The 25,568-nt window shown below is 47.2% G+C and overlaps 1 protein-coding gene and 1 non-coding gene across 2 annotated transcripts in view; one reads left to right on the top strand and one right to left on the bottom strand.

Moving 5' to 3' along the window:
* The window catches only part of PEX14 (peroxisomal biogenesis factor 14), a 145,260-nt gene that overhangs the window by 57,428 nt on the left and 62,264 nt on the right, over window positions 1-25,568 (top strand). The window contains exon 3 of the mRNA XM_039235009.1: window positions 948-1,032. Within this exon, the coding sequence (XP_039090940.1) occupies window positions 948-1,032 (85 nt within the window). The remainder of the gene's footprint in view (window positions 1-947; window positions 1,033-25,568) is intronic.
* TRNAK-CUU lies at window positions 5,901-5,973 on the bottom strand. Its single transcript has one exon. It is a non-coding gene; the product is annotated as a tRNA-Lys (tRNA).

Here is a 25,568-nt window from a genome sequence, read left to right as displayed (position 1 = left end):
ATCATCTGTCAGTCTGTCAGCTTTCAGCCATGAAACCCCAAACTTTGTCCTTTGAAGTCTCTTCAGAATTGAACTCCGTTGCATAAGAGGGGCCAGTGTGAATGGCTGTGTACGTTGTCTCCTATATAACCCCCTGGCCGGCCTGCGCTCAGTGCTCTGCCAGGCTCTGTGGAGGCAGCGTGGTCTTGTCTACAGATGCTTGCAGTGTGGCTGGAGAGGCAGCCCGAGCATTAGAAGGCAGGATAATTATGTCTTCAATTATATGGTACACACTACAGGCATTAAAGAATTTAAGAGAATGGGGAGATCAGAGGTGGCTTGCTTATTTAGGGAAGGCTTCGAGGAGTTAGCATGGGCTATAAAAGGGTTGTGCTGGTGTGTGTGTACATGTGTGCGCGCGCACACACACGATGTTTAGACAGGTAAAGCGGGAAAGGGCGCCTTCTAGAAAAAGGGCATAGCATGAGCACAGGAGCAGTGACATGGATGAGTGTGGCCAGGAGAGGGCTACCTGCAGAGGAGTATGCAGAATCAGCTGGAACAGGGAGAAAAGGAAAAGATTACTGCAGGTCTTAAAAGCTAGGCTGAGGGGATTACTTTTGATAGAATCAGATATAGGAAGCCAGTGGGAACCAACATAGTCTTTTATTTATGTAGATTTTATTTATTTTCCTTTTCTTTGTCTAAAGATTTTATTTTTCAGTAGTCTCTACCTCCCAGCATGAGGCCTCGAACTCATACCCTAAGATCAAGAGTTGGATTCTCCACCAACCGAGCCGGACGCCCCTAGTTAGGGAGATTGTAAATGTGAGAAATCACTGGTTGTAAATTTGACCACAGTGGTGTGCTTATTTCTTTGGACTTGGGGAAAAACTGGTAGGCTTTTGAATCTTGAAATTCAGACCATGGAAGTTTACTTTTCTTCTCTGTTTTATCTCCCCGACCAGATTGCCACAGCAGTGAAGTTTCTACAGAATTCCCGAGTCCGTCAGAGCCCGCTTGCGACCAAGAGAGCGTTCCTTAAGAAGAAAGGTACAGGTTCCCCACAGCCATGATGTGTGGCCTGCAGAAAGGGGCTGGGGACGGGGCAGATGGAAGCCACGGTGTTGCCGAGAGGACTCCCTGTAGCCGTCCTACTACAGAGGGTGGGGGTGTGGGGAGCCCCTCAGGGAGAATGCAGACTTCTTTCCTCACAGTGGAGTGGAGAGGTGATGCCGTCTGGCTGATTGAGTGCCACATACAAGGCCAACAACCTAGCCCGGGACAGCCGGGCACAGGCGGCAAGGAGAGGCCCACTGGATAGGACTATGGAGGACTTCTATTTTCTGGTCTCTTCTTCTGATAATATGACCCTGGCTACACAATGCCTGGCCTCAGGTTAGGAGGTCTGCTGCCTCAGTAAAGAACCAGGGAGAAAGTAATTGAAGGGCGAGGGAAATGAGATGGCTGAACAAGGTCAGGTTAAGGTCAAGCCTGGGGTCAGTCTGATTTACAGATTGAAGTGGTAAATTACTGGTTTTATGGTATTTCTGTAAGCAGGGATTAAATGGGTCTTGACAAATTCAATATTGTCCAGAGCAGAAAGACTCTCTTCTGGCTCTGTTGCAATTTAGGATAATTTTCTTCTTTTTGTAAAATACAAAACAAACCCCCAAACGAACAGCAACAACAACAACAAAAGAAATCTGCCTTTTCATTCTTTGAACATTTAATTTTCTAGAAAGCTGGAAAGTTATATAAAGGCCCTTATACACCATGAGTAGGGGGAGCTGAGGTTCCCCCCACCCCCAACAAAGCTCTTATTCCTTTAGGAGCTGGAATGTCAGCCTCTAAATTGTAGGTTGTGAGCTTTAAGTCATCTGTGGCTGGAATAGAAGACGCAGTGGCTTGGTGGTGTTTCCTGGGTCTGTTATGCCACCAAGGGGATGCTTGCAGGACCATGTCCCTGGCCTGCGCCCTTGCAGTTTCGGCAGAACGAGCCCGAAGCTCTCCATTCGCAGGCATCAGTTCAGGGGCAGCCTCGGGGGCCGGCTGAGCTGGTGAGGGGCGCCGTGCTCCTGGCCTGGTGCTCGGCCCCCGTTCGGAGGCGGTTATTAAAATTTGGAGTGTGTTGGCCAGCCTCTCCACTCCGCAGCCATCATGCCATAAAAGAGTTTTTCCTTGAAATATGTGTACCTATGGGGAGTAATTAATCATAAAAGCTTGGGGATTTCAGCTCCCTCATCAAAGCATGGAAGCTCGGGAAAGCTGAGCCTAAAAGCCGTGCTGATTACCCGGGGAAACCTGAGACAAAATCTATGGTTGCCGAGAGCTCCTTTGCCCCAGTATATTGTGCAGTATTAGAACTGCCTGATCTTCTCTTCTACTGACAATGACCAGTTATTCCTCATTTTCTCTCAAACGCAGCTGGGTTAGAATTTCATTTGCAGAAGGTATTTAGAGCAATTTAGAGACAAATGTCTCTGGTGTTTGCTCGGCACTTCCCCACCGCAGGCTTTGCTGAGCAGTTTTAGTATCAGGAGCTCCATCTAATCTGTTTAATTTTAATAAATCCCTGACTGGGAGAGGGAGAGAGAAAAAAAGAGAGCGGGAGAAACTCTGGACCAAATAATACTTCTTTTGAGTTGGTTGGCTAATAATTACTGTAGAGAGGAAACTGTTTTGTGCAATTATTATTCGTTGCTCCTTTAAAAAACACGGAACAAACCCAGTTGATTAATTAATCCATCTAAGAGTGTTTTACCCCGTACTGTGCCCTCTTCTGGGCCTCCAGGGACTCAGCAGAGAAGGGGAAAGGCAGCATCCCTGCCTTCGCCGAGCTTATGTTCTAACAGCCAAAGGCGGACAACAGATGGAAAAACGAGACATGTAGTATGTCGGGTGGCAAGTGCCACGGAGAGAAAGAAGGCCAGGCGCGTGGGGGTGGGGAGCGCCGTTGCTGGGGTGGGAACGGGCTGCGCTTTTAGACAGGGTGACCGGAGCACGCCTCTGGAAGGGTGGTGTGAGCAGAGGCCAGAGGGAGGGGAGTATCTGTCAGTGCGGAATGGGCACAGTTCCTCCTCGACCCCTGGGTTAGGGGAGAGTGTTTAGAAGTTTAGGGCAGTGGGAGCCGCCAGAGAGGCCTCCCACCCGCCTTCCTCCAAAGAGAGCCACAGGAATTTACCCTGAGCCTCAGTCCAGAATGACTGGACGCAATCACCCGTCTCCATTATCCTCTAAAATGCTTGCTTCAGTCAGTAATTATCTGTTTCCGAGTCGAATCCCAATGGGGTAAGTTCTGGCAGGACCTTTTCTGGGCAGAGGATTCCAAGGTTTGATTGGCGTCTGGGGAAGAAGAGCCCCTTCGTGGATTTACACTTCACTTTTTAAATTTCCGGCTGTTCCTTGGGTCAGGTGTACACAGTCAGCGGAGCTTGGCGCTATTCCTGATGAGGAGAGGGAGGAGGGCCTTTGGTGAAGGAGCAAGTGGCTCCCCTGTCCCTCACTGTATTTGGGAAGGAAAGAGAGTTGGCCGGCTGGTCTGTGGGGGTGGGAGGGTATCCTGGGGGGAGGGACCAAGGTTCTGGCATCCTCCCCGCAGCTTCCCCCCCCCCCCATAGGACTCCTTGCTGGGGGAGGGGGGGCGGTTTGGAGCGCTGGCTTTGGGCGAGCTCGCAGCTACTGTAGTCTTGGCTTTTCCTAGCAAATGTCACTTCGGGGAATTGCAGTGGAGCACTGCCTTGAATTATAATCTTGACTTTCTTTTTTTTAATAAACATCTCTTTCCTGAAAAGGCAAATCCAATTTTGTTTTTCTTTTAATATTATTTAATATTTAATATAGAAATTGAGGTCCCTGTAGTGCATGTCAGTTCAGTGGAAAATGAGGGTTACTTTAGGCACATCAGCTGAGTTTGTTTTAATGTGAAACCACAGCCGGAAGCAGAGCTGAAGGCTGCCGCTGATACTGACAGGTTACATGCTGTGCTCTCAGATTTGGGGGGCTGGGGAGGCGCAGGGTGGGCTAGTGGCCAGTGAGTGGAACAGGCACGCAAGAGAGCTGGCCTGCCAAGGTCTTCTGTGTTTGTGGCCTTTCTTGTTTTTGTATTTTGCGATGTCTTCTGGATGCTTTAAAGTCTGAATATGGAGTCATTAATGAGAAACATGAAGTTATTGGAACCATTTATCATTTTCTTTGAAGTTTGTACCGCCATTTTGTGTAATTTACAACATTTCTTTCTTTTATCGGGAATTTTTTGGATGAAAGAGAAAAGCAGCTGTTCACCTTCAGAGGGTTAGAATAAGGGTTTTTGTTTTCCTTCCAACCACTTGATTCTGCAGATGGCACATCGACTGCAGTCACCCAAACATGGGGATCACCGGGCTATGTGTAGGGCTGAAGCCCTCCTCGATCTGGACCCGCCCACAGAACCCATTCTCACCGTGCAGGCGTCGTGTCTGGGCTTTAAGTGGGCTGCGGTCCAGGAGGTTAGAGTAGCTTAAAAACAGGAATAGAATCGGTCCAGAAAGTTAGAGGCTTGGACAGCGTTGTCAATAGGCTTATGTTGATTTGACACCCTATCCAACCACAGAATGTAGGAGGCAGGCTGCTTCCAAACACGTTGGCAGGCTGAGTGCAAGGTGGGTAAATGTGGTGCCTGTTCGTCCAGGGCACGGGGGCAGGTGGCATGGGGGGGGGTGCAGACAGCGTTGTCTGGTAGCTTACTCTCATATATATGTTGCAAAGCAGGCTTCTAGAAAAACGATGAGCGTCATACACGTTTCTGTATAATCTTGCCTAAAGGGGCCTGGGCAGTGTTGGCTGGGACTTGTGCTTATGGTGGCTTTCTCAAGGGTGTAAGGAAAGGGCTGTGCTCTCGCTCATCTAGTAAATAGTCTGGGGAGGGGGGGTTGGTGGGAGGAAGGGGAGGAGAACTGAGCAGACAAGGCACACCACCATCCTTTCTCATTCTAAAAGGTGAAACAAGATCTTATCTTTCTTCTGTTCCTGGAAGCGGAACCCCCTGGTAGCAGAGCTGCCTCCTTGCTGGAAATGAACTTGAGGAAGAAACCTGATGGTCTCAACCTTGGTAGTGGGGTAGAGGTGAAGGGCTGCTCTCGCCGGAGTATTTTAAGGGGGAGTAAATTCTTACACAGATTTCAATTTAACTCTCTTTTATTACTTTTCTTTTTTATCATTTACGTCCATTTCATGAGGTAGTTTGCATGTCCTTGAATGGAATCTCGTTACCATGAAAGCTTTTTTAGCATTGATTTCATAACAGTCTTAATTTAATAGCTCCGTCATTACTGAGAAGCTCTGGGAGTGGGGCCCTGGCTTTCCAGGTCACTGACCTTTTAATTACAAACCTTGTTCTGATGGCCAGGTTATCGACTGGACAGCTCCCAGCGTGTGCCCCCAGGATGAAAACGAAAATAACTATGTTTCCTCCCCCATCTCCAGGAAAAAAAAAATTGTAACCTCATGTGTTTCTAAAATTAATTTTCTCCTTCAGCTTTACTTTATAATTAATTCTTTAACGTGTCTTAGTGAGGCCAGAGAAGTATTTTTATAACGCTGTTCTTTCTAGAGCTTGGGTCCATCAGAGAGCTTGGAGGGGGCAGGGAAGGGAGATGGAGGTCTCGCCAGCTCCCACTCACCCCATGCTTGACGGTGGCCCATTTCCTCACCCTCGGAGACTCCTGTGGCTGAGCTGGGAGGAATGGTATCGACTCTGTGAGAGGCTGGCTGGCCCTTCCGGTTCTTTGTTAACAGGCGGATCGTGGCATCGAAGATTTAGATTCATTCATGTATTTATGGGAGTAATTGTGCCTTCTCTATCATGAGTGTTTCATTTCATTTATTTATTTTATTTACTTAAAAGATGTTTTGTTTTATTTATTTTTTTAAAGTAATCTCTACCCCCAGTGTGGGACTCGAACCCACGACCCTGAGATCAAGAGTCTCACACTCTACTGGCTGAGCCAGCCAGGTGCCCCCGACACAGATGTTTTAAAAAGACGCTCCCCTTCTGGGCAAAGATAAGGGTTGGGTGACTTTTCTTATTGTCATACCTCTGTGTTAGCCTTAGATGACTGAAAGAAACAAAATAACCTACCTGAGGAGTTCTGCTCGGTCATGAGCTTGAACCGAATACATGATCTGGGTTCTCTCTCACTGATGATGAAGAGAGAAAGAAAAAGGACAGGACAGTGACTGGTAAGTAGGGTGACCACTGGTTCTGGTTTGCCCAAGACTGTCCTGCTTTCAACACTGGAGCTCCTGTGCCCCCCAGGGCTGGGCAAACAGGTCCCCCTGGCAGGGCAAGCCTTCCCCCCGGAGTGAGGGCTAGGAGACACGAGATGGGTGTGTGTGGGAAGCCGGGGGAAGAGGTTCACCAGCAGTCCGTTCCCCGGGGGTCCAGCCGCAGCCCAGCGGCCTTTCCTCCAACACTGCCCGCCGTCACTCCCCCAGGCCCCCTCTGCTGTGGGTCCGGAGCAGAGCCCCTGGGGCGCCCCGCGCCCCGCAGGTGAGTGAGGAGCTGCCGGTGGCCGAGCAGGCAGGGCTGCGTACGGCAGCCTCGGGCTCGTTCCTGAGGATGATTGAGCACCTCCATCCATCTGTTGTGAACGGACCATCTTCCTTCCCTGCCAGTCTTGCATCTGCATATCCGTCACCTGCTGTTTCGGACCAGCCTATTCATCACACTGCTTGGTGATCCCCCCATCAATTTTCCTGCTCCCCTTGCTATCCAGACTTGTCTTCAACTCCAGAGATTTTTTTCCAGCATCCAGGATGCGAGCTGCAGCAGCTGGACCGGCCGAATGTCCTGGAAACAGGGATGCTGTGGCTATTCAGAGGGGAACGAATAGGACTTGCTCCCCCAGAAGGCCGAGCCGAGTAGGTTCCTGCCCTTCACCCTGCCCTGGGGGGCCAGTGGCACGGGGAGCTGGGGGGCGGGGACAAAGCTCTTTGGGGTTTACCTAGTTGCTTTGAAGTTTGCCCTGAACATGACGAATGGTTCCTCTCTTCTTGAGCTTGTGTGTCTGCGGCAATTCCACAAGGAAAGCGGAGTGACATGGTCATGTCCGGTAGTAGTCTTTTTAAAGTGTTTTTTTTTTTTTCTTTGTGGAAAGGTAAGATATGTCTGTGGCTTCCAAAATTCAAACCGTAAAGAAGGATATCCAGTCAGAAATTAGCCTTCCTCCTTTCTCTTGTGCCTGTCCCCTTCATCCTCCTTTCCAGAGGATGCTGCTCTTCATTCACGGTTTCTTACGTATCGTTCCAGAGATAATCTACCCGCATGAAAGCAGGTTAATATTTATTACTCCTCTCAGAGAAACACAAACACTTTTTTCGTGTTTGTGTTTTTTCGTGCAGTGGTGGCATATTTTACAGTTCACCTTTACACTTGACATTACATTTGGGCATTCATTGCACATCAGCACCCACAGATGGGGTTCCTCCTCCTCAGTGGCTGCATGGTACTCCAGGACGACCAGGGACCGGAATGTTTTTGGACCAGTCCCAAATTAGTGGACATTTAGATCGGTTCCTGTCTTTTGTCGTTTCAGACGTGCCCCAGTGGGTGGATGCCCTTGTGCAGACATCGTTGGCACTCTGCTAAAGTACAACTGCTTTGCACACGTGAGAAGGCTAGGGTGTATTTTTCTTGCCTAAAATTTCATGAGACTGTGTCCACCCCCCAGAAAGAATAGGAAACTGTTTTCTAATGTAAACATGACTGTAGGTGGAAAGAAATTAATAAAAGAAAAAAGGCCACCATAACATAGTATCATCTTAGCACAGATTTGGATTCTGAGGGGACATTCTGGTCATTGGTCAGAGGAAAAAAATGCATTCTTTCTAAAAGAATCCTCTTTCTGCCCATTTTCAAAGAGGATGTGGGCTCCTAAATTTAATTTTTGATGCAAAAAAATTCAAATAAATGGAAAGCTTCCGAAACATGGCTATGATCTGTTTCCAAATAGATGGCTTAGTTGTCTTTTGCTGTTATCGGACGATTTACGGGTCCTCGGCTATTGGCTAGGTGGTCGGCCCTTGTTCAGTACCTGTCGTGTGTAGAGTATTATTACACCACACGCTACGTGAGAAAACAGCAAAGCACTTGTCTTCTCAGTAGAGGGAGGTGGGGATTGGGCAGAGCACTCATCAGCTGTGTCTGTGCACATCCACGAAGGGCGGCCATGTCTCAGTTAGAAGCTGACACTGTTCGACCAGGAGAGACTGCAGTAGAAAGCTCACTGGACTGCGAGTCCCTAAAGGGCAGAGGCTGCCTCACTTCCCAGCTCCCTCCACACCCAGCAGAGTCAGCCCCTGTCAGAGGCTAATGAAGGAGGGGCTGAATGCACGATGGCCACAAATGGAAGGTGCTCACCAGGGAAAGTTTGCAGAAGGAGCTCGGCTTTTTTTTTTTTTTTTTTTATTTTGAGAGACACAGAGACAGCATGAGTGAGGAAGGGGCAGAGAGGGAGAGAGAGAATCCCAAGCCGGCTCAGAGCCTGAAGCGGGGCTTGAACCCACGTCGGCTTTTCTTCAGTCTACAATGCGTGTATCTGCTCACCTCCAGGATACACGTCAGATAGTTTCAGAATTGCTGTTTACCATTGCCAGGTCGAGTACAGTGTTCGGATGCAGTTCTTATTGTCTTTGGCCTTACAGTATCCACTGAAAACGCTCTTTTCCGGTGTTCCTTAGGTCAGCAGAGTTCCATCTTAACCTAGACATTGAGGGAGGCACTGGGCATAGATGGTCAAAGAGTGGGAAGGACGTTGTTAATGAGGGAGGCTCACACCGAGGCTTCTGTGCTGTTAGCTGGATTGGCCCATGGGCTCTGCAGAAAAGAGAATTGAGGTTGGTGAGATGAGCAGTGAGGAAGGAGCCAGTGTTAGGACTCAGTTTGATAAATAATTGTGGATAGCAGTTTTGAACCCACTGAAACTCTGTCATAGCTCTATTGAGAAAGTTTACTCTGGGCTCTGTATCTGAACCAAAGAGGCCTGGTAATATAATAAAACCAGCCACAAAGAAGGCACTGCCAAGCCTGCTGTCAAATGCAGAGGATCTGGACTGGGAAGGTGGCAGTCAAGATGGAAATAAAAATGCCAGCATATTTATGTAGATAATGTTATGGTTTACAAAACACACCCTAGTTTCTTCTTCACTATAGTCTTTGTAGTTGGCGAGTTAATATTTGTTGAATGAATGAATGAATAGAATACGTGATTCAGTGAAACTCCCAGTTTACAGATGAGGAAACCGAGGCTTAGATTAAGCAGTGCAAGTATGTGGCAGAAGTAGAATTAGGACCCGGTCTTCTGACTAGAGGTCTTTGAACTCTACCACATACTTTCTGGAAAGGAAGGACAGAGCCACTGAAAGTGTAAGAAAAAGAGGAATGAGGCATGCTCAGTGGTGGGTGGGGTGTGTGAGGTAAGGGAGGCAGGACTGCAGGTGACTTGTGGTGGTAGAGGGTTAAGCTGCTTTAATTGGGCAATTTTTAAAAATTTTGACACGTCTATACCCGTGAAACCACCACTGCAGTCATGACGGTGAAACAGACTGATCACCCCCAAATCACCCCCAAATGTTTCCTCCTACCTTCCGCCCCCAACCCCACCCCCAGTTCCCACACAAGCACTGATCTGCTTTCTTTTGGAAAGATTAGTTTGCCTTTTCTAGAATTTCATATAAATGGGATTATATAGTATGTGTCCTTTTTTCCGTCTGGCTTTTCTCGCACAGCGTTTGAGATTTGTCTACGTTGCTACATGTATGAGTGGTTCATTCCTTTTTATTGCTGAACAGTATCCCATTGTTTGGATAGAATGCAACTTGTTCACCTGTCCAGTTGTTGATGAATATTTGAGTTTCTTGTTTTTAGCTTTTAAAAGTAAACCTGCTATGGGCGCCTGGGTGGCTCAGTTGGTTAAGCGACCGACTCTTGACTTTGGCTCAGGTCATGATCTCACAGTTTTCTGAATTCAAGCCCCGCATTGGGATTCTCTCTCTCCTCTCTCTCTGCCCCTCCCCCGCTCACCGGTGCTCATGCTCTCTCTCAAAACAAATAAATAAACTTAAAAAAAAGCGGCTATGAATATTTACGTATCGATCTTTGTTGGGACATATGATTCTTGTTCTTTTGGGCAGATACTGATGGGTGGAATGTGGTGGGTATATGTGTAACTGGTTAACACATTTCCAAAATGTTTTTGAAAGTGGTTGTGTCATTTTATATTCTCCCCAGTCGTGTATGAGTGTGCAGGGTTTGGAGCATGGAGAATAGGAAGATACAGGTGTCATATTTGTAATTTCTTTCCAATAGTAAAACCACATGGCTTTGGAAGCATTCTTTTTTTTTTTTTTTTAATTTTTTAACATTTATTCATTTTTGAGAGCGAGTGAGTGCATGCAAGTGGGGGAGGGACAGAGAGAGAGAGGGAGACACATAATCCAGAGCAGGCTCCAGGCTCCACCCAAGCTGTCAGTGCAGAGCCCGACGCAGGGCTCTAACTCACAAACCATGAGATCATGACCTGAGCTGAAGTCAGTCACTTAACTGACCAGCCACCCAGGTGCCCGCTTTGGAAGCATTTGTAAGAGAGACTAAATAATAGGTCATGTTTGGAATACTTCAGCGTAGGAGGTGATGGTGCACTGACATTCTGGGTCAAAATGCTAGCTCCAGTAACTTCCTAGCTGTGTGGCCCTGGATAAAACACTTAACCTCACTGTGCTGTGGTTTCTTTATTGGTAGAATGGGGTTAATGGTAGCATTTACTACAAAAGACTCTTGTAAGAATTAAATGAAAATGATGTGAAAAGTGCTCAGCAGAATGCCTGGCGCTAAAATAAGAGCTTCCGGGATGATGACTGTGATATAACAGAGAATATCCTCTTAGAAGGTACATTCTTAACGGGTAGTCAGTTTGCTGTAATGTTACATTAAAAAGACAGACTTGTTGGGGTCATAAAAATTCACACAACAGGAGCCTCAAGGAATTTTGAGCAGAGAGGGATTTAATACAGGCAGTTAGGATCTGGCTCAGGACAGAAAGGGCCGGAGGAATGGACTCAAGGCCAGGCTTCCGGGAATGACTAGCTTGCCAGGGGAGCTGCTGCACCCTCTGTTCCAGTCAGGAAAGTGGGGAATCAGGAGGCTGCCCCCGGAGCATTCGAGTTCAAGAGCATACCCTCGTAGCCGTGACTCAGGGGTCAGGAAGTTGCTGCGGCCTCCGCTGCACCGTGTTCTACATCCATAAAAACAGTGGCAGGACGTTGGGAAATGAACTTGACTTCTACCTCCATAAAATTGCCCCTTGGCCCCCATGAAGCGAGGGCTAGAGATTGGACACTGCGACAGGGAACCTCGGTGTTTCCAGTATCTTGCTCGCCTGTTAGCCTGCGTTCGCAAATCAAAAGCAGCGGCCATGGGTCTTTTACCTCGTTTTCTGCTTTTCACCCCACATGTCAGTGCACCTGACTCCCAGTTCAGGACTCTAGCTGCTAAGGAGTCTGGGAAGGGTGGCTTTTAGCATCTGGCTTCTCTGATACAGGAAGGCACATGAGGAAGAGGTGGGGATGGACGCTGAGTGCCTTCAGAGAAGCCCGTAGAAGAAAAAAGATTCACATGTACAACACACTTGCCCCCAAACAGGGCCTGAGCACCTCTTTATCATAAGCCCCTTTCTTACTGAAGGCTTAACTTGGCATTTTCCAAAGCTTTTAGGTAAACAGCCCACAAAACAAGGGAAGCATTCATCTGGCCCCACAGCACGCTAATAAAAAGTCGGTCCGGAGAGAGGTCGCGTTGTCAGTCTATAGCCAGGCGGTGGTGGCTCAGCTATAAATCTAAAGTGTTTCATTCAGCAAAGAGCCAATTGTATGTATATGTAAGGGAAGGATACTGTTGTAGTCAACCATTCTTGTTGTTTTTGAGAAGAGCTAGGCCTGTAATTGCTAACAAAAGTGGTGGTGATATATCTCCAGTTTGTGCAAGAGGTAAATATTGATGTGTTTTGTACCGCCACTGGCTTTCTGAGATGGTTGTAAGAATACTCGTCACTCCTTCCTTGCTCACTTAGGGATGGGAGTTGTAAGGAGATTTATCTGCTGAGGGCAGGCAAGGGAGTTTTCACCAAAGGGACTATGTGATACTTGGGTTTGTCTGAAAAACATTTAAAGTAGGGACTTGTGAAACTTAACCTAAGGTACGCCATTAGGCAGTCTCTCTTTCACAATATGTTATGTTGATGGGGCTCTAATTAGAAAGATTGTAAAGTAACTTTGGGTTGTATTTCTTCGTGTACCAATCCATTGTTAAATGGACATTTTTGAGCCTGTCCTGTGTGCGTGTGTTAAGAGTAACTGTATTTGCTAAGCGTGAGTTGGTGTGCTTTTATTTTACATTCACTTTCCATTGTAGGCTTGCTAGGGTGTTCAGTGGACAGCTTTATCTCCTTTCCATTTGTGACAGTAAGTGGAGGTTGCTTCTAACGGTCCTGACGCAGTGGCCTGATGGGGCACGCAGGCCTCCTCTTGAAATCAAACAGCTTGACTCCTTTTTCCCTTCCAGCTTTCCCTGGGCCTGCGTTCGGTTTCTAAACCATTCTGGTAGGAGCTAGTCTTCTCAGATGTCACCCCATCGTAAGACAGAAGACTTGCGAATGCTCCAGTCTCTTGCTGTTAATTATTCTTTTGGTTTTTAAAGCCCTTTTGAGCAATCTTTCTATAATTAGATTGTTGAGTAGATTGTCTGTAGTCATAAGGTGGTCTTTAAGTTTTGTGTAGATTTCCAGTTTGTTAAACGATTGCAAAGGCTTTCATTCATAAAGTTGAAGTTTACCTTATCATGGCATTTCAGGGGAAAAAATCATGACCCTCTGTGATAAATTAAATATCACAACCACACAAATGTCATCTTTTCAGTGAAACCTACAAGTGCGGAGGAGCAGGACTCCCGTCCACTCTGTTTTTAGCTTCAAGCTGCAGCTGGACTCTCGGCCAACAAGGAAAGTATTGTACCACCGACAGGGGTGAGCCTCTCAAGCTAAAGAACAAAGCTTTACCCTCTCCTGCTTTGCGAGTCACAAACAGAATTGTCAATTAAATTATTCTAATTGCAAAATTTGGGGTCTTGGCCGAAAGAACACAGGTTGAGTTTGAAGAAGAGGCTGTTAGAAAAATCGGTTTAACTTACAAACGGAGCTAATTTGTACAGAATGTAATTGAAAGAGAATAAATATGGAGATTCATGATGACCTCTTTTGAGTCCATTTCTGATATTTACTTACATTTTTTTTTTCTTCAGTCAAAGCCTCTCCATGAAGCAGTCCCGGAAAGAGCAGACTAAGTACTAAAATAGAACAGAAAATAGTGCCGTTGTTTGCAAGTCCTGAATACCTGATTTTGAAAGCTTTTTACCACTCGTTCATTCATTTGTTCATCCAGCCAACAAGTGTTGAGCATATTTTTTTGAAGGCACTGTGCTGGCCCTAACACTGAGAATATCAGGGTTAATAAAACGCAGCAATCTGGCGTGGAGACAGAATCCCCCGGAAATGTGGAATGTGCAGAATTGTCGCAGTTAAGCAAGGTGCCGTGGGAAGATGATATTGGGAGCGTGGGAGGGGTGCATCGGGAGGGGTACTGAAAGCACAGTACAAAGAACAAGAGGGTCGGCCGAGCCACAGCCAGCTCAAAGACTCCAGTGCCAGCTCAAAGACTCCAGTGCAGACAAGGAGCCTGATTTGACCTGAGAATCCATAGCGGGGTGGAAAGAAGAGGGACATCTTACCAACTTCCATCTAGAGATGCCATCGAAAATAGAAGTTCTGTTGGAGTTTCCTATCAGTCTGTAAAAGCAGTGACTGGGGTCCGTCCCCGTTCCCCAGGCATTCCTGGTCTGTGGTCTGCTGAGCACTATGCTGAGTGCACGCCGTGGGGACACAGATGCCCCGTGCCATTGGAGAACTTGGTGGTGAGGCAGTAGAAACTACTAGTGACGCAGTTGTCATTCATAAGCGAGCCTGAAGTGATTCGATACAGACTCTATGATCGCCACTGGCCTCTGTAGCTTGCTTTACATTTAAAAGCATTCTCACATAGGTGTACTCATTCAGTCTTCATGGTGACCCGAATTAGCTCCTCAAAAACAGTGTCCGTGAGCTCGGAAACATCGGGCAGCCCCCCAAATCCGAGGAACAGGTCTTTGTCGTCAGTGAGTGGTTGAATTTCAGTGCGTCACTGCGCCCTCCGCTCCTGTAGACGGGGCTCTTCTCCAAGAGTGTCGCTCTTAGAGATGAAATCCGGAGTGACCACAGAGGCTCTTAAGAAAGAGCCTCTGCACGTCTTTTCACGTGCGTTTCTCTGACCAGGAATACAAGTAATGTTAGTTTTATGTAGTTGTGGAGATATCCTTGCTGCATTCCAGGAGGGCTCTCTCCCTAAGAGCTCATTCTTGTGCTCTGGAAGGGGAAGGTTCGGGCTTGAGAGGAAGGCTGTGTTAGTAAATGCTGTTGACTTTGTCGTTCTGTGTGGAGGCTTCTGTCAGGACAATAAAGGGTAAACAGGGTGATCTCTGCTCCGGTGGAGAGGTCGAATGGTTACATTACACAATCTTCTAGAGCATCTTGCAGCAAATACATGGGTTATATTAAAAATTGCAATCATATCATTTTTTATAGTAAATTGCTGACCTTATGCAGTAGAATCAGCTTTATTGAATTTCGCCAAAAATGCGTTTATAATTCTGCCATACACACATGATATTCATGTCCTTGCTGTCCATGTGGAAGTGTCCCTTTTTATGATGTTAAACAAATTAAATCGACTTTCTCCTGAGCTGCTGTGCCTCACCTTTAAGATCCACTCTCAGGAGTTGAACTCCCAGAGAGCAGAGCTCACCTCCATCAGCGTGGATGTCCTCACATCCTGCAGAACACTGGGGTCTGGTGCACTGGTAAAGCCTTGCCCTGGCCGCCCGGATCTGGCTTTCAGAGTATTTCGAGGTGGTTCTGGGGCCGTTAATATATATTGCGTATACAACTGAACGCTAACAAGGCCTTGCCGTTATTACCCTGTTTGTTTTGAGGAAATGGTAGGTATTTGTTTAAAAGCATTTCATGGTGAACCGAGAAAACACACGGATAGTTCGTTCTCAGCGTATTTGCTGATGAATATTCATCACAAAAGATTAATCTTTTTAAAAAAATGTTTATTATTTTTGAGAGAGAGCGAGTGAGCGAGCGGAGAGGAACAGAGAGGGACAGAGGGAGAGGAAGAGAGAGGGAGAGAGAGAGAGAGAATCTGCCGTCTGATGCAGGGCTCAAACCCACGAACCATGAGATCGTGACCTGAGCCGAAACCAAGAGGCAGACGCTTAACTGACTGAGCCACCCAGGCGCCCTGCAAAGGTTTGTATCTTGGACCAATTCTTGTTTAATTCTCTGTAGCTCTGCTGCCTTTCCAGCCAGTGATGGCTCAGGGATGCAAACTTGTTTTCCTGTCAGTCTAACAAAAGCACAACCAGGAAGTTATAATGCATATTTAAGGGAAACAAACATTTTTAAATGATCTGGTTCAGAATCATTGCTTTGAGTTTCTCTCAAAGAATGGCTGTTATGTATATGTCTATACGTGTGTATGTATGAATTGCTAGTCCCCAGTTCTGTACCCAGAGGCAGTAGGATACAGTGGAAAAATCCGTCCAACCATTGACTAATTTATTAAGTGTCCATTTCTTTTATGGCCAACATTTGTTCTAAGCACTAAAAGTATGAAAATGAGATCTAATCTTGGTGGTCCAGTGAGGGTCCATGGTGTGCAAACAGGTGTCATAGGGGTGATAGCCCATTACAGGTGCTGTAGCAGGTGAATGTGTAGGGACCCAGACGAGGGGGTGATGGGTTTTGTGGTGGGAGAGGAAGATTGGAGCGGAAGGTTAGAAAAGGCCTCATAGGGGAGGTCACCCTTACAGGAGTCCCCAAGAGGATTAGTCATCTCTAGAGTCTGGGGAGCAGGGCTGACTTCAATCCATGCAGGGCTGGGATGAGAACATCGGGTCTGAGACCAGGAATGACCCGGAGATTCAGGAAACAGGCTGGGAAGTTGGAGAGGGAGGGGTCAGACCTTATTTGTATTAACTCAAGGGTTTGGGTTTTATTATGTGGACAGTGGGGAAGCTGTGAAGGATTTTATGGAGAATAATATATCCTGTTTGTGTTTCAGAAAGCTCTCTCCCAGGGTAGGGTGGGCAGTTAGGAGTTCGTTGCAGTAAATCAGGTGAGAAATGATGGATGGGGAGGAGCACTTGCTGTGGGGATGGATCAGGGAAGGTGCGGGAGGGGGGGTGGAGAATCCGCAGGGGTTGGTGGGTGAATGATGCCAGGAGTGAAGGGGAGGGAGGCGTCTGTGCTCACTGCCCAGGGTTTTGGTCTGGGGACCCAGATGATGGAGGAGAACGGATAGCGTGGGGAGAGTGCCAGGCCGGGAGTCAGACGACGGGGAGGCGAGAGACGGCCTAAAGGAGGTCCCAGAGCCCCCCGTGGTGTGGTTAGTGCCTGCACCCGCAGCTGCACCTCTGTGTGTCACTGTCACACACCAGTTGTGTGGGGTGGGTCTCCTGGCTCTCACGTCACCTCCACGGGTGACTGTCTGCCTTGCCGTCTATGTGGGGAGACATTGGTAAGTGGTTTCGCTGAAATTTGAAGCTCTCTGAAGAAAGAGGGGGGATTGGCTTTTGTGAGGCAGGTGGCATTTTATCTGGAAACGGCTTCCCCCCCCCGAGAAGCCTGTCCCTGCTTCTGGTGAAGCCTGCCCCTCCTGCTGAGGAGGATCGCACTGAATCGGACCGTGATCGTGGCAGGCTGCCACTGAAAACTCACCTTCCAGAAAGCTCCTCTCTCCCCTGCCATCAGCTCCTTGCTCGCTCTTCCCCGAGTTCGTCCATCTGTGTCTGTATGTGTTTCCACTGATGTCCTTGTGATGGCCGGCAGGCTCCGCTGGTGTGTGGTGTGGCCTCACAGTGTGACCTGCCCCTGCACGTGCCTTGGTTTTCCGGTAGCAGGTGGCCTTCTCGGTACCTTACCTCTTCTGAATCGATGAGTCAGAGGGATGGAAAGTGTGTGGAGCGAGGGCAGGAGGCCTGAGGCAGCAGCTCCAGCAGGAGTGAGGGTGAAGGAGACCTCGCCGGGCTTGTTAGTGTGACCAGGACTCCCTGGGAGGCCCCAGAGGTCCCAGAGCCCCGTGGCCTGGGTCTCCTGGAGGAGGGATGGAGGGGGAAGAGCATGTCACTTCCCCAGGCCCCTCCTCTGGAGCTGGTCCAGCTCCCCCCCGGGGCGTAGACACGCAGCTTCAAACCGCCCTGTAGCTCCGCCTGGCCTGTGCTGGGGGTGGACTGTCACCTGCAGTTTTAAAAAACGGATAGGTTACACATCTTTGGAAAAAAAGTATACGTGACAGCAAGTTTCTTCCCTGTAGGCATCTTGCTCAGTTGGCTTTTGTCCAGTCTTTCCATGGAAAACAGCCTCCTTGTTTGATTTGAGGCTGCTTTAAAGCTGGCCATCTCTGGGGGCACCTAGGCGGTGACTTGGGCTCAGGTCATCATCTCACAGTTTATGAGTTCGAGCCCCACGTCGGGCTCTGTGCTGACAGCTCAGAGCCTGGAGCCTGCTTCGGATTCTGTGTTTCCCTCCCTCTCTGCCCTTCCTCTGTTCATGCTCTCTGTCTGTCTCTCAAAAATAAATGTTTAAAAAAAAAATGGACATCTCTGGAATTCACCCTTCCGTTCCCCTCATTAAAATCACCCACAGGATCTCTTTCTGCCCCCGCTTTCCCCCTCATCCCCATCTGGTCTCTTACTGACCATTTCTGTCTGGTCACTTTGTAGTCCACTCTGGTGGCCATTGCCTCTTCTTCTGCCTTTTTTTTAATTAAGATTTTTAAACAGTAAATTGTTTTGTTTTGAGGCACCTGGGTGGCTCAGTCGGTTAAAGCGTCCAACTTCGGCTCAGGTCATGATCTCATGCTTTGTGGGTTTGAGCCCCGTGTCAGGCTCTGTGCTGACAGCTCAGAGCCTGGAGCCTGTCTTCGGATTCTGTATCTCCCTCTCTCTCTTACCCTCCCCTGCGCACGCTGTCTCTCTCTCTCAAAAATAAATAAAACATTAAAAATTTGTTTTTGTTTTTTTAATTTTTAAGTTTCTTTTCTTTTTTTTTTCAGAGAGAGAGAGACACACACACCCTGGGGTGAGTGGGGGAGGGACTGAGAGAGAGAGACACAGAATCCGCAGCAGGCTCCAGGCTCTGAGCTGTCAGCACAGAGCCCAACACGGGACTCAAACTCATGAAGCGTGAGCTCATGACCTGAGCTGAAGTTGGACGCTTAACGGGCTGACCCACCCGGACACCCCCCCAAAATTGTTAATGAATGGTTTGGGCATTTGGTATTGCCATCCATCCACCTCTGGTAACTTTACTAGACATTGGCCTAAAGAGCCTTTCTCCTTCCTCCTTCCCTATGTACATGCTGGGGGGAGGGGGAGGATGGGGGAAATTATGGAGAAAAACATGTTAAAAATGACTTCCAGTGTAAAATGAAAGGGAAAAATCAATGTTTCAGGAAACCCAAAAAAAGCACCTCTCATTATAGTAATTAAACGGCAGCATTTAACCTATCAGAATGTTCTGCATGTGTGAGAGACAAGCCGAGGAGCTGTGGGTTTGAAATTATAGCTCTAATCCTCAGGGAAGAGAATAGTTAAATAATTTGTTTTTGAGGTGCCAGAGCAGAGCTGCAGAGGGTGTGTGTGTGTGTGTGTGTGTGTGTGTGTGTGTGTGTGCGCACGCGCGTGCGCGCATGTGTGTGCCCCGTGAGGGCGCGGGGCCTCGGTGCCTGTGTTTACTGAGAATACCCTGGAGGTAGGTATTTATCAGCACCTGTGTGCTGTCAAGAAGAACACAAGCTGCCGTTGCCCGTTCATTAGGTTTCCAGAAGAGTCCTGGCCTCACCTGTGGCCGTGCGTTGCATCATACACTAGGACTTGCTTCATCCTGGCCCCCCGGGACGCACAGGGGTGGCTCTGAGAGGAGACAGGATGAGATGACAGAGAGAGGGAGAGAAGCAGGAATTAGGGAAGGAGGCAAGCGGAATGATTTTTTAAAGAGTGTGCAGGGCACAGACTCCCCGGACACAGCGTTCCAACTTACGGGGCCTGGCGCTCCCAGACCCGCCTGGGCTTGAGCAGGGTGCAGGGCGCAGGGGAGAGGGCGGCCTTCTGCACGCAGGCGTCCCCTGCCAGTGGCCACCGCTGCTAGCGGGGCTCCTGGGCCGCGATGCAGTGTTGGGCTTGACGTGAATGGTGGGGATTAGCAGTGTGTCCCGTCTGCCCTGTCGGTGGCGTGACCTCTGTCTTGCTGTGCCCCTGGCTGGAGGTCGAGGTGCCAGTAATGCTCCGGGCCGCCGGGAGCCGCTCGCTTTGTCCCTAGACATTCCCAGAGCTTGGCAGCCACAACCAGGATTCCACAGGATAGGCCGACACATGGCCCAGGGGCGCCGTGCGCATCTGTCTCCGTGCCCCTCATTAGGCGGATGAGCTCTTTAGTGACTTGGGGTGGGGGTGCTGCTACCCTGTGTTCCTTTTAGGCTCACAGTCCCGTCGGTCTCTCTGAGGTCTCTCCGAGGTCTCTCCGAGAGCACGAAGGGTTTCTATTAGACTAATAAGGAGCCCTGGGGACGCTGGTTACAGTGTGATAATGGTCCCCTTGGAGGGCCTGAGGCAGTCTGTGTGCGCTGACCTCATCCTGGAGGAGGACTGATGAAACCCCGGCCACCCCGCCGCCTGAGGTGGGGGTGGGGGCCAGGCTGCCTCTCCTGCTTCATTAGGACCCGGCTTGCTTGGCTTTGGGGCATTTCATCAGAACTTCAGTTTTGCTTAAGAACTTTAAAGAGCTGATGAACCTGATGGAATATTTTCTGTAATCACTTAGTACAGCAGCGCACTTCACAGATAACCTGCTAATTCGTCCACAGAGCACCCAGGGGTCTGCAGGGGGTGATAGGGGCAGTGGTGTTTTGTTTATTTTATAGGCTGAGAGATTGAGGCACCTGGAAGTCTGACTTGGCCCAAGGGGTGGGGCCCCACAGATCTGAAAGCTGAGATTAGAGCTCTCTGCCTTTTGGCTTCTGTTGGAACTGTTGGGTCCCACCTTGGAGGCCAGGTTTGGCTTCTCCCATCCTTCCCCCTGCTGCCCACCTGTTGCCATGTCTTGGACCCCAGTTTGTGTTCATAAATACAGATCTCCGTCATCAGCTGTAATTGCTGCCTGGTATTGTGCTTGAGAATCTCTGTACCATAATTTATTTTAACCGGTCCCCTCAATGGACATCTAGATGATTTCTGTTTTTCCCCATTCTAGCAACCCCTCTTTAATATCCTTGAGAAATAGGTATTTTCTTTTCTGATTATGTTTCTGGGGTAAAAACCCTAGAGTTGGAACTCTGGGTCAAGGAAGCGGGTTGTCATGTTCGTGTGCCTTGCTAGCCCACGCGCTTTGACGGCCGGTGCCGGCTCCCACGGCAGTGCTGCCGTCAGTGCTCTCCAGCCCAAGTGTGGGCTCCGCGTGGTCAGGTGTGTCATCTCCGCCATGTCTTCACAGACACTGCTGTCCAGACACACACACACACACACACACACACACACACACACACACACACACACAGCAGAGCAAGATTCACCTGCTTCTCTTCTTTTATGGGCTTCGTTTTCTTGTATGGAATTTGATCTGTTGTTAGTAAAGCAACAGGGGACAGAACTTTGTTTTTCCTAGTGACCAACTCGATTGTTTCAGCACCATTTGTTGATTTATTTCTTTTCCCATGTCACACGTCGCCCTTATCTTATGAAATTCTTAAATACATTGATGTGTGATCAAGGACATTCTGTTCTTGTGCTCTAATACCCACATGGGCTGTTGTGTCTTCATTGTTGTGGATTTGTTACATTTTTTAAATCTGTGTAGTGTAAGTTGTACTCTTCTTTTGTTCTTTTGAAGAATATGCCTGGCTTTTCTGGCCCTGTGTACTTCTGAGCTCATGTCAGAATCACTGTATCACATTGCTTCCTCTCCTCCTTGATCCCACCCCTCCCTTCCCTGCAGCCAATCAAAAATAAAATCCTTTTGGAATTTTGAGTATAATTACATTCAACGTAGAAATTGCTTTGGAAAGAATGGCATCTTTGCAATACATGGTTTTCCCACTCAGGAGTGTGGTGTATCCTTCAAGTCAACTCCGTTCCTCACTGATGAAGTTTTACATAGTTCTTGCATTTACACTTATAGGGCCTTTATTTTCATTATATTTTCTAATGGATCTTTGCTGATATTTAGGAAAGCTATGGATTTCTATGTTTTAAAAATTATTTTACTGTATTCTTTGTAATAGTCCTAATGATTCTTATTCGTTTTCTTAGGTTTTCTCAGTAGCACATCATGTGAAAATAACATTTTCCCTCTCCAGTCTTATATGACTTTGTTATTATTTTGGCTGGGCCTTCCAGAACAGGACTAAGTAAGTACTTGTGCTCAAGGAGGTAAAATGCTTCTCTTCAAAGCATTAATTTAGGAGTGAAAGGCATAGGAATATGAAAGAGATAATAATGATCCCTAGACTTTTCACCTATGTCGGCCAATATGGGTTCTTTGGCCCAAATTGTTTGACATGTTCGTACAACCTTGTATTAGAGGATAAAGTCAACGTTATTTCCATTTTCTTCAGGCAGAAAAGCCGAAAGACAGTGGGCATGATTTCCAAAGGCACTTGGCCAGTAGATCAGTGACTAGACCCGGCTTGCTTTTCCGGTGTGCAAGGGATGCAGAGGGGCTGCTGGGTAGCCATTGAGCCGCTGCAGCTTGCCAGCCCCTCCCCGGCCCCTCCGACAGGGGAAAGTCCGGGCAGAAATGGGCAAGTTTTTGACTTAAAGAGGATGTCAGACGTGAATCCTGTAGGATGTCAGCGGTGACTGTTTACCGAAGTAGAGACCTCTCCTGTCTCAGGGATGTGTGTGCATCAGGCAGCTGCTCCCCTCACCCCGAGGCAGATGACGGCAGCGGAGGGAACACAGGATCGTTTTATGAACGTGGGGCTGGGTGGCTGCCGGGTGGGGCGCTTGGGTGCCGTTGGCACCAGAGGATGAGATTCTGAGTCTGCTTTCCCTGCAGAGAAACTGGGTAGTTCTTCATTTCCTGTAGGATCCAATCCTGTCTGTGTACACTCTCCACCCACCTTTTTTTTTTTTTTTTTTTTGCCTTGCTATCTTATTCTGAACAATTTCAGAACTACAGAAAAATCTAATGATGCACTAAACACCCAGATACCTTTTATCCAAGTTTCTCAATTTTTGCCACATTTGCTTTCCTTCTGTCTCTCTCTCTCTCTCCCTCCCTCTCTTTCTACACACACAGTTTTTTTCTGACTGTTTTAAAAGTTGCAGACACCGTGACACTTCAACCCGTTACATCAACACATATCTCCTAAAATAGAGTGTTCTGTCACATAAGCCCGCCACATTGTCACACCTAGGGAATTCACGCTAATCCCGTAAAACCATCTCACGTGTAGTCCATGCTCCAGTTTCCCCAGGCCCCACATTTCTTCTGTAGCCTGTAATCAGGGCTCACATAGGGCGTTTCACTGCCGTGTCTCTTCGTCAAGAACTGTCTTCTTGCCTCTTCTTGCTTTACTTGTCATTGACTGTTTTGAGGAGGTCAGTTGGGTCAGTTTTATAGAATATCATACATACTGGATTTGTCTGGTTGTTTCCCCTTGATAAGATTGAAATTCAACATTTTTGGCAAGAATACTTGATAAGCAATATCATGTCCTTATTATTATATCACATCAGAAGGTGAGAAATGTCAAATTCCCCCTTATGGTGATGTTAAGCCAATTGCTTGGTTAATGAAGTAACCAGCCGATTTCTCCTCTGTAAAAAGGTACATGTTCCCGTTTGTGATGAGTAGGTCGTCTGAGAAGTGCTGCTGTGAGAGCAATGTCGGCTTACTCCTCAGCAGCCTGTTACTCAGTGGCTTTCGCATCCATTGGAGATGCTTGCTCAAATCAACTGTTTCTTTGGGGTTTAAGAAATAGTGAGGGGCACCTGGGTGGCTTAGTCGGTTAAGCGTCTGACTTTTGCTTAGGTCATGATCTCACAGTTCGTGGGTTCAAGCCCTGCATCGGGCTCTGTGCTGACAGCCAGCTCAGAGCCTGGAGCCTGTTTCAGAGTCTGTGACTCCCTCTCTCTCTGACCCTCCCCTGCTCACGCTGTCTCTCTCTCTCTCCTAGAAATAAATAAAAATATTAAAAAAAGAAAGAAAGAGTGATTTTATGGGGCACCTGCTCAGGTCATGATCTCACGGTTCTGGAGTTCGAGCCCCGCGTCAGGCCATGTTCTGTCAACTCGGAGCCTGGAGCCTGCTTCAGATTCTGTGTCTCCCTCTGTCTGCCCCTCCCCTGCTCACATGCTGTCTGTCTGTCTCTCTCTCTGTTAAAAATAAACATCAAAAAAAATATGATTTTCTAATTTTATTACCTTATATACGTTTGTTTATTGCTAGTTTTTTTCTGTAAAGAAGAACTTTCTCACCTTCCCCCTTCAGTCTCTGTCTCTTGCTCTCACTTTCTATTGAGTATCACTTCATACTCTTTAGTATTCTATTATAGTCCATTATTATCATATTTCATTTTAATGCTCATGTGTTCCAAGTTAGGTCAGTGGATGGTTAGCTCCTGGGTCCCTTTTTGGCATAAATGTCTCAGGTGCACCTTTTACTGTCTGTGCCCCACGACATTTCCCTGAAGTTTTTTTTTCTTTAAAGATTTTTTTAAAAAGTAAACTCCACATCCAACGTGTGGCTCAAACTCACGACCCTGAGTTCAAGAGTAGTATGCTCTACCGACTGAGCCAGCCACGTCCCCCCTAAAGTTGCTTTTAGTAGGAATGTTACTTAGAAGCTAGGATCTGGACACTGGTTACACACACACACACACACACACACACACACACACACACACACACAAGGTTTTATTTCTATTTATTCACATGATACATATACAGACACACACAATTCAAACTGAACATTATAGGATTTTCCTGGCATCTCTTATTTTGCATTTATATCTCTTTTTTCTTACACTGAAAAACTGGATTCTTAGGAAGTTTGATAGAATTATCATTTTTTTTTGGTCTCATAAAGAAAAATGGTTAAGTTACAAACTAATATCGTCGTCAACATTTCTGTTGCTAAAGAGTTTAAGAAAGTTTGAGCTATCTCTGCAGGGTTTTTGTTCTTAGGTTGGTTTAGCAGTTCTTAACATGTTAGGTCTGTAGGGCTCAGGGGGCTTCCCAGAATTCTTTCAGGAACTCAGATCAAAATGATCTTCATAGCCAGTAGCAAGATACTTTTTCCCTCTTCCACTGTGTTGGCATCTGCAGTGACAGTGCGGAAGCAATGGTGGATGAACCTGTTGACCTCTCACTGTATTTTTTACTGATGTGTTTTTTAGAAAAAGGCCATTTCACTGAAGGTTGTCCTTGATGAAAGACTAAAAATGATTAATCTTATTAAATTTCATCACTTGAATATGCATCTTTGTTTTTATTATTAAAAAATATATATTCTACTGTTTGTTTATGAGAAACAGAGCACGAGCAGGGGAGGGGCAAAGAGAGAGGGAGACACAGAATCCGAAGCAGGCTCTAGGCTCGAGCTGTCAGCACAGAGCCTGATGTGGGGCTCAAACTCACAAGCCATGAGATCATGACCTGAGCTAAAGTTGGACACTTACCCCACTGAGCCACCCAGGCGCCCCTTGACTGTGCATCTTTGTAATAGGCTGTGTGATGAAATAGGAAATAGGCGTAAAGTACTTCTGCTGCGTCCCGAAGCAGAGTGGTTACTGGAGAAGCTCTTGTGTGATCGTTGGAGTGAAGAGCTGAACCAGCTGCTTTTTTCTTGGATATCGTTTTCACTTGAGGGAACGACAGAGAAACTGACTAACGTCAGACTTTAGTATTTGGAAGACATTTTCTCAGGAATAAATAAAGTGAGTTTGTCATTTCATGGAAAACATACTAATAGTATTTGTTGTCAATAATAAAATTTGAACTTTCAAATGAAATTAATATTTTCGAAAAACATATATCCACTGCCATAAGCCAGGCAGCTTCCCCATAGTTAAAGAAATCTGAGGAGATCATGGTGGTGTTATTGAGTGTTCTTCTTTGATAAGGTATAAAAAGTGTGTCAACATTTGGAAGCTTTGTATACCTTAGTGAACCAGTATTTCCTAAATGGTCAATGTGTGGTTTTATAAAATTACATGAGTAAAATGACCATTCAAAGTGCAACATAGACCCATGGATTTTAACGGAAGAGGATATGAAGGTTTATTGATATGATTTCAGATACCACATTGCGACTAATCCTTAAGAAATTGCCACTTGTCAGGGCACCTGGGTGGCTCAGTTGGTTAAGCATCTGACTTGGGCTCTGGTCATGATATCGTGGTTC

Source organism: Hyaena hyaena, unplaced genomic scaffold, assembly GCF_003009895.1.
Source record: "Hyaena hyaena isolate Hyena2069 unplaced genomic scaffold, ASM300989v1 scaffold_94, whole genome shotgun sequence".
Lineage (NCBI taxonomy): Eukaryota > Metazoa > Chordata > Mammalia > Carnivora > Hyaenidae > Hyaena > Hyaena hyaena.
The sequence above is the reverse complement of the archived record's forward strand: the minus strand, read 5'-3'. Positions and strand labels throughout refer to the sequence as shown.